We start from the raw sequence: 17,533 nt of genomic DNA, 5'->3' as shown, positions 1-17,533 counted from the left end.
GTCGGTCAATGACTCCGGAGGCGCCAATTTGAAAAAAAAAACAACGAACAAACGTGGTTGGTGGATTCTAAAGATTCGATTCGCTATTTTGGGCACTGGGATTCGGATTCGCGAATCTTGAATCATTGTCTAGGGTTCGTGGATTCAGTTGGCACATCCCTAATTTATTTATTAGCATCAAGGAGCCATAAGGTTAGAGGGTTTATTCACTGACGTCACCCCTCCAGAGGGCACTACCTTCAAAAAGGCGAAATCGACGCCATGATGTAGGTCCCTCGAAGTTTCGTTCCGGATTTCGTCCGCTGCCATATGCCATTTAGAGGCTTATTAACGTTGAAAACGTGGAAATTATAAATAATATTCACTCGGTACAATAATTTTGAAACGGCAAGTGTACGGTGAATGTCATGTGGGCCGACAGCGAAAACCCGATGAACTACATTATTGAGGCAAAACTGTTAGCCACAGCGGCGCTCTCCCGTGGATGACACCACGTGAATAAGTTGAACTGAAATAATTAAAATAAACTGGAATAAATTGGAACTCTCGAGTACACTGGAATTTAAAAATTCAGTTGACACAGCTGTGGTCTGTGTGAGGCCCATATAAGTGATGCATGGACCTTTTTCACAAAGGCTTATGCGCACGACCTTGAGGTGCCAGAGAGGGTTATCTCCGTCTTCAATAGATGGCGCAGTATGGGGACGACAGGAGTGGGGACCAGTGGGGAGACCGCAGGAACAGTGCGAGAGCATCCATTGTGGTCAGATTGGTTACATGATTGTACAGATGTAGGCAACATAAAAAAACTTTGCTGTCTCAAACTTACAAACTTTCCAGCAACCCTTGAACCCAGATTAGTCTTACAAGTGAAAATAATAGCAGTCTTCTGTTCAGTGTGTTTTCTTTCCTTCTTTTTCTTTTTTTGCTTACTGTATAAGTGGTTAATTTTGAGGTCTTAAAGGAGCTCTGAAAGCCATCTAAAAAATTTTCCGTTCCGAACACGTTGTGGAAGCAGGTAACTTAACTTGATGATCAACACGAAAATTTTTTCTGTCCGCGATGTTTTTCGTAGAAAAAAAGACACTTGGACATCGCCGCGCGCGTTCCCACTCGACTCGCTCCTCCGGGTCAAACGAGGAGGAGAATGAAAAAAAAACGTCATTGGTGACGTAATAAAAGTTGAAAGCGGTGACCGCGCTTCTATCCGGGTCAGTGCTGACTGGTTTTCTTTTCTTTCTTTCCGTTTTCTTTCCCCCTGCTTTCTCCCCGTCAAGGGATGAATAAGGGAGAACCTCGATATTCCTGGTCGTGAAACCCCCGTTCTCGAAATTCGTGTTCTGGAAACAAGGAAAGGGGGAAATGCTGCTTCGTAAGATGATATGCCGCGATTAAGAACATAACATCCCTATTTAACCACTCAAATTCAGGGGTTTTCTATATGTGTCCAAGTCGTCTTAGCGAACGAAAGACAAATTTAGCAGCCATTTGGCTTAGCAGGGTGCCATGTTGGTTGGTTAGTTTGTGCTTGCAATATTATGGCTGGGTTAGTCACAGTTTGCTGTTGGAAGTTTTCTGCGCACAACATGTGCATCTTATAGTCAGCTAAAATTTACGCTAGTCACGTGTTGTTTCAGTGCACGCTGATATGTCGTCGGACGCAAACTTAACCGGCGTTGTCGGTCACTATATGGTGGATAAAACTGATGCACTATATGGTGACAAAACAAATAGCGCCGAGCACGGATGAACTCAAACTTGCGTGTCTGCGTCATCCACATTGTAGTCTGCATCGGCCAATTCTCGTTTAGCTCGATGATTGGTAAGTTGACCATAAATTGTGGTGGTCTTATGACACTGCTTGGCTATGTTGGTGTGTAACTCAGGCAATGAATGTTCAACTCCTGATGCCACGATGTGCCGGCGACGGCATATTGCGATAGATTTCACTGGATTGTATCTGACAACGTATGGGCAAGAACACTCCTTCAGCTGAATAAGGAATTAACTGAATGGCTAACAAAGTTGCTAGTCGAAGTGACAAGCACTAGTGATCATAGCGAATTAGTGATATAGCGTATATTGATATAATGACATAGCGGACGGAATTCGTGGTCATAGCGATTTAGCGATCATTTTGAGGCGTGAACTGAAGCAGCGCTTAGTGCTGCACTGTGTTTATACGTATTGCCACCAACAACACAACAAGAAACAGTCACCACGATAGCGAACAACATACAAAACACAGACACGGACAGAACAGCGTTCAACCGGCACCTGAAGTTTATTTTCATAATCCACCTACTCCGGAAGGTGGCTTTAGGGAAAGCAAGGTCAAGTGGGGAGAGGTTGACCGATTTTTGGTTGACTTCGCTCGGGGGAGTTCAATGAGGATGGCCTCTACAATCTCACGGCCTAACCTTGAACAATGTCTGTAGACCAATCTTCGTTTATTGTATCTGATAAGCCAAAGAAAAAGCAAAAGAAACTTCTTCCACCGCTGCAGCGGGGTTCCGAGTGAAACATAGCAGACGACGTTCTTCGAAACCAATCAGCGGCTCCACTTTTCTGACGTCAAAATGACGCAAGCGGCTCGACGGTTACGCACGGTCGCGATTTTCAAAATCGAATTCTGCGATATTTATGCACCTGTTGATAGTATTATTTCGCATGGTGCATTTTAATAAGCTTACTAACCGCTTGGTTCAAAAAAATGGTAGTGATTAAAGTGCTTTCCTAGTTCCTTTAATGATCCTCGAATTCATGTGGGAGTGCATTTCGGGAATATCTCGCGTGACCTTAATTTCTCAAATTCATGTTGAAGAGGACGGAAACAGAAATCGCGGGATCGGGGAGATCAGATAATTGTGACACTGCTGTCGCCAACGGCGAGAATTAGCCAGCCTACATGCGGGCTGGCTCGTAGAGGCTTACCGTAAACTCAAATCTTGTAACAATGACATACGTGCTGGTTTTGTGAAAGCAGGTGTCTACAATGCCAAGTCATACACTATGCGAATAAACTACTGATGTTGAAGTGGTGTTTCAGTAATAGAAATGTTTGACAAGAACATTTCTACACAAGAAGAAATTTGTGAGAATAAAGGTCATCAAGTAAGTCGATTTGTCTCTGTGGAGCTCATGTCGTCACGAATTCTAGTGCCCATACTTTTTTTCATCCCCGCCACCTATATTTCGTGGAACCTTAATTTCGCGGAAAAACCTCGATCGCAAAATTAAGTCCTCGCAAAAATTGCTACTTTTACAATACTTGTTTGTGTTCCTCATAATAATATTTTCTGCACGTGAACCTATTACCTTGTTGCAAATAATTGCGGTATTCCTTTTTGTTTGCAGGTGATTTTTGCCTTTGGTGGAATTGTCAACCGCTTCTGGTTGATGCAACTTGGACGGTTTGTCTTTGGGTAAGTTGTTTGCCTCTCTTCCCATTACTGGTGAGGGTGAGCTCCCACGAAGGTTCCTGGCATTGTTGTTGTTGCGGTGAAGCACGGTGTAATATGAAAGCATCTGCGAAGAAGCAAAAGCCATGTACTACTCTGTCAAAGTAGTTAGTGCCCCAAGAACACAGAGCAGCTTGTGCTGCAATAGCGCTCTACACAGTGCCACCAAGATAAACAAAGCCTGGTCATTGTATGAAGTGACATACTCATTAAGAGTCCACCAATCGTGGGCCGCTGCTGATAGCCTCAGGTGTTTGAAATCGCCTGTGGCAATTGGCTGACATCCCGACTTTATATGTCTGCACATGCAGGAGTGTGAGGCCTTCTCCATCTTAGATGACATTGGTTTATGAGAGGGCAGCTAGCGTGGTGTAACCGACAGCATTTCTGACCAGAAATCGCAGGGTGTGGGTTGCAATCCTGTGCCGTTCTTTAATAGACAATATACAGGGGGTGTGGGACAAACCTGCAGGTGGTTTGTCCCATTTGTGTTCTAACTTACCTTTGTTCTGCGTCTATTGCTGCAGTCAAGCTGGTACAAACTTGTACCAACTATCCCGCTTTGTTCCTCTTGTGTATACCTAGGGTTCTTCATTTTCGGGTTAAACTGATTTTTGACGATAGTTCCCCCCCGAACAAGTTTTCAAGAATTCGGGTAAGACCCTGATATCTACCCGAAATCCTTGCAGTCCTTCAACTTGTCGTTCGAGGTAAACCGTCGGAAAAGTAAATCATAATACAGTCAAACTCCTTTATAGCGAACACCTTTTTAACGAAAATACCACTACAGCAAATTTTTTTTGCGGTCCCACTGGAGCCTATAGGTCCAATAATGAACATCCTTTTTAACGAAAATACCTTTACTGCGAATTTTTTTTGCTGTCCCCTGAGCTTCGTTGTAAAGGAGTTTGACTGTATCCGTAAAGAGAGCTAGTGGTGACAACCTATTTGTCTTCCTTTTATAATCTCCTCCTGCAGGAGAAAAAAAGACGAGCTTTTGTGGAGCTCAGTCAAGTGTTCGAATACCGCGGTCGTTCGCTGCCCCAGTTCCGAGCGGAAATATAAAGATTCTTGTTTCTCGTCCCAGTGTCACAGCAGTGGCTCATTTCCTATGCCCTGCGTTTCACCCGAAAATTTTCCGGTGACATATCAAACAGAGCTCATAGCGCCCGATTTCTTCCCGAATTCTCGCATATAAATAGCATCAGATTTTTCCCTCCCGAATTTGAAACATCATAAAATCATAAAACTTGAAAACAAAGAACCCTATGTATGCAGGGCGTGGGCAGAACAGCCATTTGCGTTGGCATTTGCGCACGTAACTAGTTGCCTGCTTACCAGATGAACTTCCAGCGGCAAATGACAGCACATTTATGCGAGCTAAATCTACAGGAAAAGACTGACCCAAAAAGAAAGGCAGCTTCGATATAGTGCGTAACAGAAACAAGGAGATGAAACTACAGACCCATAGAAATTACTTTTCAAAAGTAATTTAATTACGATTACAACTACATGTTCATAAAAGTAATTGAATTAGAGTTACAATTACAAAATGAGAATTGTAATTCGATTACAACTACAGCTAACTATAAAAAGTAATTGAGTGACACATTCATCTTCATATACAGTGTGTTTCAAAAAACGTGTCATTCGGACTTTATAAAAAAACGAGGCGACGGAAAAATACGGGGTAAACGGCATTTGTGTGGCAACTGAATTTGCCACCTTGTAAAAATATTTTCATTTGATTTTAATTAAAAGAAATTGAATTTCTTTAATTGAACTCCAAAATTTCCCAAGTCAACCTAACGTTTTTTTTTACAGAATTAGAGAGCCCATAGCGAACTTAGTCAGATCCACCAAGAAATCCGTTTGATATTGCAAATGGAACTGCCCAAAAAAAGTCCTGAAATTGAGGCTTCAAAGTTTCGGGTATGCAACGGTGCACCAAATCAGTCGCAAAGATGCGCGGAGAGCAGGACATGCTTCTGCCCCCATGAAAGATAGAAGGTAAAAAAAATAGGACGGGAAAAAAGAGGCGGAATCATTTTTTTTGCCGCTTATCAACGTATGGTGGAATGTCACACGCCTTGTTATCGGCACGTCTTGTGCTGCACGCTGGTCCGGCGATAAATTGATCTAGCTTCATGGGGGCAGGAGCATGTCCTGCTCTCCGCGCATCTTTGCGACTGATTTGGTGCGCCGTTGAATACCCATAACTCGGAAGCCTCAATTTCGGGCCTTTTTTGGGCAGTTCCATTTGCAATATCGAGCTGATTTCTTGATGGATCTGACTAAGTTCGCTACGGGCTCTCTAGTTCTGTAAAAAAAATGTTAGGTGGACTTGGGAAATTTTGGAGTTCAATTAAAGAAATTCAATTTCTTTTAATTAAAATAAACTGAAAATATTTTTGCAAGGTGGTAAATTCAGTTGCCACACAAATGCCGTTTACCCCATATTTTTCCGTCACCCCGTTTTTTTATAAAGTCCGAATGACGTGTTTTTTTAGACACCCTGTATATTTTTGTGCAACTTCATGGTTTTGTGTATATATATAATAACAAGACAAATGACTACTGGAGTGGACTAGACGAAAGACAGGAAAAACGCTAGTGGTAGTGGAGCACAATGCTTAAAATTGTATAATCTTAGAATGTTGCTGATTTGCCAGCTTATGAGGTCCGTTGGCCTTCAGGACCAAGGTGTCCTAAAGTTCTTGTTCGTTGTACTACCACGACTTCTGGTCATGAATATACCACCAAGAGAAAATATGCTCAATTGGAGCACAGCTGGGTAGCCACAAATTATACTTCATGACGGCTTCAAGTGGGTTGACAGGTATACCTTTCAAATTATTTTTGGCATGGTGCAGCACTTTTGTATTCACCACATCAAATGTAAACCACTGAGTAGCCTCGTCATCAGATTACTCGTGACATTCCATTTTGAAGCTGCAGCTCTCATGATTGAAGATAGACCAGAAGCCAGGGGACATCATGAGGAAACTTACACACACCGGCTTAACGCAAACAAAATTTGATACGAGCTCTCATGATGTAGGAAAACCGAGAGGCACAGACAAAAAAATGGGATAACGACGTGTGTATGGCCTATTCTAATGCACTATGCAATGCAATATGCAGTTGCTCTATCAATTTTGTTAATGCATAATGTAAAAACCCAGAGACTAGGGAACACGAAGGGACAGACACAACACGAAGTCTGTGTCTGTGTCTTTGAGACTTCGTGTTGTGTCTGTCCCTTCGTGGTCCCTAGTCTCAGGGATTTTTACATTATGCATCATCTTCACCAGCTCACTTGCTTCCTAGCCATTTTTTTCGATTTTGTTAAGTTGAGCTTAATTTCCACAACTTTTTTTTTGTAGGTGTAGCTTTCATAAATGTGTCGTCGTGCATACGAGCTGTGCGTGTATATGACACTGAATATAGTCCAATTGCCGGGAGTAGACATCTTTAATAGTTTGAAACGCACCGGCTTTCAACAAACATAACAAAATACAGTTAACGTTTCGGGTCCCATTCGAGTCCCATCATCAGAATGACTTTGTCCTGGTCTGACGCTGTCCTGACACTGTCCCGGTGACGACCAGGACAGCGTCATTCTGATGATGGGACTCAAATGGGACCCAAAACGTTAACTGTATTTTGTTATGTTTGTTGAAAGCCGGTGCGTTTCAAACTATTAAAGGTAAATGCCACTTTCCGCACCTACCCTGTGCAACTGGGTGTTGTGCTCATTCTTCTATGTTTCACTGCTTGAGCTACTTCTACAATGCTGTCTATGCTTAGCATCTATATTTTACTGTTTCTGTATTTTTTTGTTTTGTTTAGAGTTGGAGGCGAGTCGCTCGCTGTTGCACAGAACACGTACGCTGTCAGCTGGTTCAAGGGCAAGGAGCTCAACATGGTCTTTGGTCTGCAACTCAGCATATCAAGGCTGGTATGTATACACACCTTTGATTCAGCCCCCCTTATTTTTATTTACCTTTAGTAAATGTTGGGACATCCTGTAAATAAGACATTGATAATTCTCTCCGGAAGATCGATAATGTTACATCAAAAGGTACATTCTTCCGTTTTCATTGGAGGAGTAGAGTAAAAGTGCCACCCTGGACCCGGAAAATGGTGTTTATCTTATTTAGTCCATGAATAGAAGGTGCCTCGAGGATTTTGTATGCGAAATTTCAACCCTGTTCGTGAGCGTTGTGCATTTCTATCAACTTTTGAAAATCTGCTGACCTCCATGAGTTTCGATGACACGCAGGAGCAGGTGACGTCATGTTTTGCTCACAAATTGCAGCGATGTCATGTTCTGGAGAGAGCGTTTGTCTCCTTGCAACGATGCTGGCGTCTGGGGAGGGTCACATGACGAGACATTACTTGTACAGTCAAACTCCTTTATAGCGAACACCTTTTTAACGAAAATACCACTACAGCGAATTTTTTTTGCGGTCCCGCTGGAGCCTATAGGTCCAATAATGGACATCCTTTTTAACGAAAATACCTTTACTGCGAACTTTTTTTGCTGTCCCCTGAGTTTCGTTGTAAAGGAGTTTGACTGTACTGAAATCTGTCCTTTCTGGGTGGCGGAGCATCGGGTCAAGAGTGGTCTACTCTACTCGGTATTTGTCGCTTGGACAATAATTGCGACCTCTGTTTCTCATAGGGTAGCATGGCCAACTTTATGAGCATGCCTTACATCTACAAGGCCTTGCCCGAAAAATATGAGGGTCATACTCGTCTTGGATTCACTCTCCTACTTGGTGAGTCCATATTTTTACTGCGGATTACCTTCTAAACATTTTTGTTGGTGCCTGGAAGTGCTTATGAGAAACTGCTACTTTAATGGCCTGCAGAGTTCCAATTAAAATACATTGTTACTCAGAAAGTGTAATCTTGAGAGAAGTGAACATGGATAGTGTCAGATGTTTGTCGAATGTCAAAGTCCACCGAAACACGTTACTTTCAAAGCACCCATTATGATTTTGTGTTAGACTACCATTCCTTATCATTTGTTTCCTAGTGTAATAGTGACTGCTATAACATAGGTTTTGGTGGTGGGCTGTTCAGCATGCATGACTGTCACGTAGGGTCACCACGTGTCCCTTCGACAATTGAACCTCTGTATGCAGTAAGGGGATAAGTCGAAAAATCCCAAACTCAGGAAACTTTAAGTCAATATTTGGTAAAGTAATTGAAGCTAAGTTTCCTCGAATAATGCAAAAGCAAACTGTGTAACATGTATGCTTGTGTCTACTCTACGTGCATATGCTGTTAGCATCGTTTTCGGGGTTGTGACTTAGCAGAAATTGAACAAAATCCAGGAGCTTCACCAAGCTTCATAGCAGACGACAATGCTGGGTGACGTCACAGTATCTTCCTCCGGGCGAACCGCTGTGCGCCTTGCATTTTGGTTTCGGTTTGGTATTGTCATCATTTACGAATTAATTACTCTCACAAAATGAATGCGAATGTTGTATTCGGTATCGAGGGAGCGGTCCGTGTTTGGTATGATGGCCACCTAATTTTTTTCGAATCCTTGCGAAGTCTCCTTTTAAGGTGGATCAGTGCAGTGTGGCCTGAGGTTGGGAGTAGAGGTTCTGAACAGCGACTGTTCAAAGAACAGTGAAAGTACTGTAAATACTGTTCGGAGCATCCACACCTTCCAACGTGAGACTTTTGCCTTCCATTTATAGACTGGATAGTTTAGACTGGATAGTACCTGAGGAAGCGTGGACCTCCACGCGAAAGCTTGTACAAATTAAACTTAAACAAAAATCTTCAGTGTCGGTTTCTGTATTTTGTTTGTGATCTACAGGACTTGACTCCCCTCTCCGTATACGCTACTGGATAGTTTTCTGCATCATGGAATTCATTACATCAGGGGTTCTCAAACTTTGTGCGCCTAGGGAACACCTGCACATTTGCGGGCACACTGGAGGAACCCCCACCCAGCTCGCCAGGTCTACTTTTGAAAGAACACAACTGGGATCACACAAAACTAATAGTTGTTTTGATTCTAACAAAGAAACAAATGAATACAGCATATGTGGGACAACCCCAGTAGGGATTTAGCTGCTACTGTAACTCGCTATGGTGCGCATTCCTTATAGCTCGCGCTTGTGGTAACTGCCCGCAGAACCCCTTTGAGAACCCCTGCATTACATGAAAGTTGGACGGTAAATCTTTGTTTACAAAACATACTTTGAAGAACTGCTGTGCTGTATGTTATTTTTTTAAAAGCAGTTTTAGTTCTTCTTTTGCTTACTGTCCCCAGTGTGTTCCACTTTAAACATTCATCCTTGGCCCATCCTGTTTTATAATGCGAGGAATATGTCATTTCTCTTCTGAGCAACAAATATGGCGGCACTAGTGAGCGTAAGCAGTGGTTGGTGTGAACACTTAAACTATGAGGCACCGAAAAAGTACTGTTGCTCTTCCCAGTGGATTCTCTGCATTTCTGCTTTTTAACACTCCCATTTGCTACTCGTTTTGACGATTGTTTCAGCAATAACTGGATGTGACCATTACAAACAAGCAGTCACACCTTGAAATGTTCTTGGAAATCACTAATATCGGTAAATCATGCACTTCCTCCCTGTTGACAATGGCAGGGCTTATGTGCCATAGTCATTACCTCGTTAAACCTTGTCTTCCGATTACAGCTGCTGCCATGTGCGTATTCTCCACGGTGTGTGCTCTGGTCCTCGGAGTTCTGGACAAGCGAGCGGAACGCATCCTCAACCGCAAAGCAGCACAAACGGGAGAAGTGGTGCACCTGACGGACATCAAGGACTTTCCGGGCTCCTTCTGGGTACTCTGCTTCATTTGTGTCTCATACTACGTCGCTATATTTCCTTTCATCGGCCTCGGAAAGTAAGTACCACCACTGCCTGTCTTGTAATAACATCTTATCGAGCTGGCCATTGTGTGAGGTACATTCCTCAAGGCGGACTCATTGCAATCTGGTTAACGTTCGCTTCCGGAGAGGGTTGGCTGCACCGTCGCAAAATTGTTTTCTTCGCTATGTTTTCCTCCCGTGCTCCAAGGAAGGAACGTAATCGGCGCCAGCGTGCAGAACATGCTAGCAAACGGCAAAGCCATTACAGTTGAACCCGACTATATCGAACCCGGTTATATCAAATTATCGCCTATATCGAACATCCGAAACATCCCCTTGAAAATAGCATGTAAATGTATAGGCGTGCTGTACGTCTATATCGAACAGCCGGCACCGCTGTCATCGGCTATATCACACTACCGCTGGAATCCTATGACGCGCCCTTAGTAACTTCCGCACATTTTTCGCGATTGAAAAGGACAAAGCGCGGCTTGGAGATTAGGGATGAAGCCATCCACACGAAAAGGAGTTGGAAATGAGGGCAGGCTGCCAACGGGAGAAGTTAGTGACCCCACGGAGCTTTGTTTCGCACGCTCCGAAGTGAGAAGTCACGGGGTCATGCGTCATGCTACATGCTACCTTCCCCGAGCACGCGACCTCCAATGGAATCGTCCATGCCGGCCGTGCGCAGCGCGTGGCCGAGTCGTGCGCAGTGGCAACTGGCGTCGGAGCATTCCTTTGGTAGGCGCCACCATTTGAAAGTTTGCACGAATGAGGCAGCCATGGACACTAAGAAAAGGAAGAACCTGGACTTCGCGACCAAGCTCGACATCATCCGACGTGTTGAGAATGGAGAAAAGAAGTCTTCGGTAGCAGAAGCATTCGGCATCCCACGTCAATGACGTCAAGCGTGAACCAGTAGCGAACTGCTTTCGCAAAGCGGGTTTCGTAGCAGTTGCAGATGAGGCGTGTGCGGATGCCTTAGACGACGATGACGACTTCGAGTACGCTCTGAATGACGAGCTTCGAAAGGTCGCAGAGTTCCCAGAAGCCGTTCCCACTGATCTGACGGCACATGATTTTGTAAGCGCCGACGACAATGTGCACGTTGTGGCAGAGATGACGGATGCGGACATCATAGCGGACGTTGCTGGTGACGACGTCGATCCAAGCGGCGATGAAGGCTCACTGGGAGGTCTTAACGGCGACGATGTCATGCCCACAGCCACCGAGATCGCTTCGGCTTTCGCTACCATTCGTCGCTGCTGCGGGGCAATAGAAGGAGCTGGACTTTCTCATTTAGGAGGCCTCGAGAAGATCGAAAATAGTGTAATGGACTTCATGGCTCGCAACAAGAGACAAGCCCAACTCACGGAGTTCTTCCGTCCCAAATAAATGTTGTTAACTGTCCTGTTGCCCGCTTTGTTTGTGCAGTTTCTGCTCTCGTTCATGCAAATCGGTAAGCTCCTGTTTCATACTATCCCAATTAAATGGTAATTAATATGGCACACGCGAATGTCAGTTAAAATACGAACGCTTTATATATCGAATTATCGATATATCGAATTATTTGCCGATCCCCTTCGAGTTCGATATATGCGGGTTCGACTTTTTTATTCCTAGGGATCTGGAAAACTGCAGTAACCTTGTAGACTTTGTTGACGGCAATCAATTCTCAGACTGCTACTATAGGGAATGAAAATTTCATCCAGCAGAGTGTAGCATTTTTTTTTTTAGGTGCAACAAAAATAAGCGTGAGCTGCCACGGCTTAGTGCATGTGATAAGATTTTGTGATCAGCATAAAGGCGATTGGGGAGTCTTTTCAGCTACTAAATGTAGAGCATGCAAGTAAAGCATTCTCTAGCACATTCTAAGACTAGCGTTGATGAAACCATATACTTTTTGTTTCGGTTGGTTTAGTGGCGTAAAAATAATAAATGCAGTTTTGTTGACATTCAGAACTATTTTATTATTATTATGCTAGTAGTGTAAGCCTTTGAGATAATTATTTATCAATGTTTCTAGAGGCCTAAGTTTTTTAATTTGAAAAAGTAATGTCGTAGCATCTGCGTGCATTATGATACCAGCTGTGTTGGGTACGGTGTATGTACAGTGTCGTTTATGTACACCAAGAAAAGTGTAGGACCCAAGATTGAACACAGCGGGACACCTGTTTTTATTCAGTGTGGATCAGACTTTGCACCATTAGCAAGTGTGTATTCTACTCTTTCTTCGAGGTAACTTTTAACAAACAATTAATGGTCCCACATACTCCTGGGTTATACAGTTTATGTAAATATGTGTTATGATCTACAGTACCAAAAGCCTTTCAGGAGGATATATGTCTGGGTCACAATCTACTAGATAATTACGACCATGTCATAGGCACCCCTCCCAGCACCACATTCGGAAGCTAGCAGTGGCGCTTCTGATCGGCCCGGTTATTTGCTTCCTCAATTTTGCAATACTTTGTACTTCAGCTTTCCTCAGTATTTTTGTACAAACGGCAGATGTCCCATGAGAGATGCTTCTTTCTAAACCTGATCATCATCATCATTCTACACGTTTTCATAGGAGCTGTTGCTGTCGTCTGCAATGGTAGTCGTACGTCCACGCCTCTGCGCGCTCAAAATTCGAATTTTTATTGTCCAATCACGATGCAGTTCTCACAGACCGAAAAGTAGCGCCCCTAGCGGATCGTGGAGACGAGCTCCTCATAGGGGTTGCTGATTATGACATGGTCGTTATAATCTAGTAGGTCGTGGTCTGAGTGTACAACATGAATTGCATTTGTGCTTCATATTTCGAAGCAACATTTTTTTTACAGACTTGTCACACACATTCTGTTATTCAAAATGTATTTACGTAGTACTTATTTTATATCGCAGGGCTCTGTTTCTGAAGAAATATAATTTCCCAGAATTTGAAGCAAGCTCGGTTGACAGGTATGTTTACGTGACCACAATATTCTTGAGTCGCCCTTGATGATTCCACGAATGTGATTGTACTTTGCTCTGATTTGCAGTGTGCCCTACCTAATCTCTGCCATAGCATCGCCTATATTTGGCATTGTTGTCGACTACACAGGCATGAACTTGATGTGGGTGTGCGTCTCTGTGGTGGTGACAGTTGGCTGCCATGCCCTGCTCGCATTCTCATTTGTGAACCCTTGGCTGCCAATGGTGAGCACTCAGTCTGCAACACTGTAATAAGTGGTGTGTCACGCATGTAGTCTTTTACTATTGCTGAGTGGGACTGTGGGAGGCTAGCTAGAAAGCCATTATACATAGGGCCCTCAGTTTTCGGGTTTTATTTTTTGTGAAAATGGGGGGGGGGGTAAATATCGGGTTGAAAATCAGCACCTGCCAAACAGGGTAAAATCGGGTGATATACTGAGAAGTGATGTATTTTCGGGTGAAAAAAAAAATTATGTGTTGAAATTAATTAATAATTGGGGGTTTACATCGCGAGACAACTGAGATCATGAGCGACGCCACAGCAGTCGGTCTGTGGAGTGTTGCAATTAAATGAAAGAATATTTATTAAGAAACTGGTTGATAATTCACTGTATAACCACTAAGGCTTGCACTGGCCCCTGTTTATAGAAAGAATAAGTTGCATGTTTAATGCAAATTAAGTTGCATGGGCTTAACCGCAATACACGGAAGTGTTAGGTGAAGCCAACTTTCAAATGGTGACGCCTACCAAAGGAACATTTTTCACGCTAGAAATCGAACCTGCATGCAAGCGTCCACAAATCCAAACCCGACATGTTTTGTTTACTTGACCCGTTGCAACGCGGCGCGGTCGGGAGCGGTCGCGCGATTGCCGTAGTTCGCGCGTGTGCGGCTCAAATCCTTGGTTTGCACTTTCGCAAGCCCGGTTTACGGGTTTTATCGGGTTAAACCCGAACTATTTTGATGTAAATCGGGGGGTAAAAACGGGCTTTATCGGGTTTTACCCGACAACTGAGGGCCCTAACAGGGTGTTTGCTCTAACATGTCCAGAAATTATGTTTAAAGCGAGCGATAAAAGAAAAGCAAGTGGTACTTTTCTGCTACTTGAATAAGAAACAGGTACTGCTTCTCTAGTAGCACCTGTTTCTTAGTCAAGTAGCTGAGAAGTAGTGCTCAATTCTCTTTTATCACTCACTTTAAATAAAATTTCTGGACACGTTAGAGCATACATAGGGCCCTCAGTTTTCGGGTAAAACCCGATAAAGCCCGTTTTTACCCCCCGATTTACATCAAAATAGTTCGGGTTTAACCCGATAAAACCCGTAAACCGGGCTTGCGAAAGTGGAAACCAAGGACTTGATCCGCACACGCGCGAACTACGGCAATCGCGCGACCGCTCCCGACTTGCTCCCGACTTGCTCCCGACCGCGCCGCGTCTTGCTGGTGAAGTAAAGAAAACACGTCTGATTTGGATTTGTGAACGCTTGCATGCAGGTCCAATTTCTAGCGTGAAAAATTTTCCTTTGGTAGGCGTCACCATTTGAAAGTTGGCTTCACCTAGCACTTCCGTGTATTGCGGTCAAGCCCACTTCAACGAATGCTTAGTGTTGTACGTTTGTAGATTTAGCGGAACTTTTCGATTCATTTATTTGTGTTACGGAAAAGCCATCTTTAACCTATGACATCATACACTTTGTTTAGTGATATATTAGGTTAGATTAGTGCGGCTGTGGCAGCTTGCCTCGCACTCCCAACTTCATTATCGAAGCGGCCATGGCCCTATTAATCTACCCTAACTCCACTAAACTAACCTAAGACATCATCAACTTGGTTAGTTTAGTGATAAGTTAGATTAATGGGGCCATGACAGCTTCCCTTGTCCCTCAAAATCTGTTTAAATAATGAGGTGAAGCCGTCTTGCAGAATGGCAAAGCCACCCAAAGTAATACCCTGGTTTCGTACCAAAAATGCCCTGTGTTTTTCACACCAAGAAATGTAGTCTGCTACATGAAAGATTGTGTCAATAAGTAAGTTGAAAACTTCAGTCCAGTGTTGGATTTTTGTACTGTTAGTGCTTTCCGTGGACGTCGACGAGACCCTTTCTTGTGCTGTTACCAAAAATAGCAAAGGAACCAGGAAAAATCACGCTAAACAGCGAAGAAACAGAGTTAAGCAACGCTCGGCGTTCCTTGAAGTGGGTTTGCCCGCAATACACGGAAGTGTTAGGTGAAGCCAACTTTCAAATCTTGTAGGGAGTATTTTGTATCAGCAAAGTACGCGGAGTAGTAAAGAGGATACAGCAACAGCCAACGATATACGAGGCATACCAACGCGAGCGCGAGCATGCTCTCAACGCTCATCGATGGATGATGCTTTACTGAACATGCAACTTATTCTTTTTATACAAAGGGGCCAGTGCAAGCCTTAGTGGTTATACAGTGAATTATCTACCAGTCTCTTAATAAATATTCTTTCACTTAATTTCAACACTCCACAGATCAACCGCTGTGGCGTCGCTCATGATCTCAGTTGTCTCGCGACATAAACCCCCAATTATTAATTAATTAATTTCAACACATAAAAGTTTGTTTTTTTTTTCACCCGAAAATACATCACTTCTCAGTATATCACCCGATTTTACCCTGTTTGGCAGGTCCTGATTTTCAACCCGAATTTACCCCTCCGATTTTCACAAAAAATAAAACCCGAAAACTGAGGGCCCTAAACATACACCCTGTATAGAAAAAGGCTCGTTTAAAAGAAAGTGTTGTCGGTCTTGAGATTAAAGCTAACCATACTGCCTCTTTTAGAGGACATAGAATGTGTATCTTTCAAGTATCATTAAGTCAATCGGTGAACCATTTTATTTACTAGAACATAGTGGATGCAAAGAGCAGAGAAGGCTGCGTACATGATAAGATAGAAACCAGAGGGTATACGTGTATAGGCAACATATTCCTTTGAGTTTGAGGAATAGGGGAGAGAGGACAAGACATCTTCTCCTCTCACATTGATTTTCCCTGATGAACCTCAAGGAAGATGTTGTCTGCAAACCTGTTATACTAGCTCACTTGCCTCTTTTGTTGTTCAATATAATATCTGTATAACGTAAAAGTAATCTAAGCTTCTAACTCATGCATGCGTTAGATGAAATTAAATGAATCATGGCCATCGGTAGTTAGGAAAGCAACAAGTAAACTGTTTAATGAGCATTAGATGGTTGCATTGCTAAACTTTCTGTACCGCAGAAATTGAAATGGAGCTGTTGCAAAAGTTTGGAATTATGCAATCAACAGTCAGTTTCAGCAGTCACTTTCATGAATGGTACCCTATTAATCAGTTGTTCCCAACTGAGGTTCCACGAAGCTTGTCCCACTGATTATGCAGAGCACACATTTCTGTGTAACCAGACGCATTCTTTTTTGTACCATTAGAGCTAGTGGGTCCATCAAAGTGATGCTGACATTGCAGTTTAATATGTATTACGAGTTAAGGACCACTGCTGTAAACAACTACTTCACGCTGAGTAGGATACCAGTGCAGGGCATTTGACTTTGATAGCCCTAAATTGTTGTATTATAGTGTGTACTTTATTCTTACTCTGCACACATCCCTACAGGTGATGATGGGATTGGCATATTCGTTGCTAGCCTGTGGGTTTTGGTCCGCTGTTGCACTATGCATTCCTGAACATCAGCTGGGAACTGCCTATGGGATGTGAGTACTGTTTATTGGTGTGCTTATTAGCATATGGGTTGATGTGCGGTGCGGTGTGCTCCCAAGATTTCATATCGCAATATAAAGAGAAACATCGTAATATTACGTTGCTCGAACAGTGTCATCAGATCACATATGTGACTCATCATCATACACCCACTTTAAATGTTTGATTTCCCAAATATCTTCTTTTTTTTGTACAATCTATTAAATGAGTAACCCGTAACAGATAGAACAATGCCAACAGACTCGAGGCATGATGCCGCCAACGGAAAGTCGTTTGGATGTCTGCTGTAGCCTTGCAGGCAGCGAAGGAGACAAACATTGAACTGGCCAAGCAATACGTATACAGTAAGCCCTTGTTAGCACGAAACCACTTTTTAGGAATCATCGCTTTCTTCTAAGTTTCACCAGGTCCCAATCGAAACGCCTGGATTTTGAACTGCATTATTTAAAGTTTACCGCGAGCCGACTCCACGTAGTATGAATACCTAACCTACAGGAGCGTTGAGGCAGCGACCCAGAGTCGGCGACA

General features: G+C 43.3%; 1 protein-coding gene across 1 annotated transcript in view; it reads left to right on the top strand.

Moving 5' to 3' along the window:
- Window positions 1-17,533, top strand: part of LOC135366397 (major facilitator superfamily domain-containing protein 1-like) — a 33,198-nt gene that overhangs the window by 3,403 nt on the left and 12,262 nt on the right. Inside the window, exons 3-9 of the mRNA XM_064599080.1 lie at window positions 3,358-3,425; window positions 7,314-7,422; window positions 8,149-8,245; window positions 10,148-10,358; window positions 13,213-13,269; window positions 13,350-13,506; window positions 16,901-16,998. Of these exons, the coding sequence (XP_064455150.1) occupies window positions 3,358-3,425; window positions 7,314-7,422; window positions 8,149-8,245; window positions 10,148-10,358; window positions 13,213-13,269; window positions 13,350-13,506; window positions 16,901-16,998 (797 nt within the window). The remainder of the gene's footprint in view (window positions 1-3,357; window positions 3,426-7,313; window positions 7,423-8,148; window positions 8,246-10,147; window positions 10,359-13,212; window positions 13,270-13,349; window positions 13,507-16,900; window positions 16,999-17,533) is intronic.

This window comes from Ornithodoros turicata, chromosome 8, assembly GCF_037126465.1.
Source record: "Ornithodoros turicata isolate Travis chromosome 8, ASM3712646v1, whole genome shotgun sequence".
Classification (NCBI taxonomy): Eukaryota; Metazoa; Arthropoda; class Arachnida; order Ixodida; family Argasidae; genus Ornithodoros; species Ornithodoros turicata.
The sequence above is the reverse complement of the archived record's forward strand: the minus strand, read 5'-3'. Positions and strand labels throughout refer to the sequence as shown.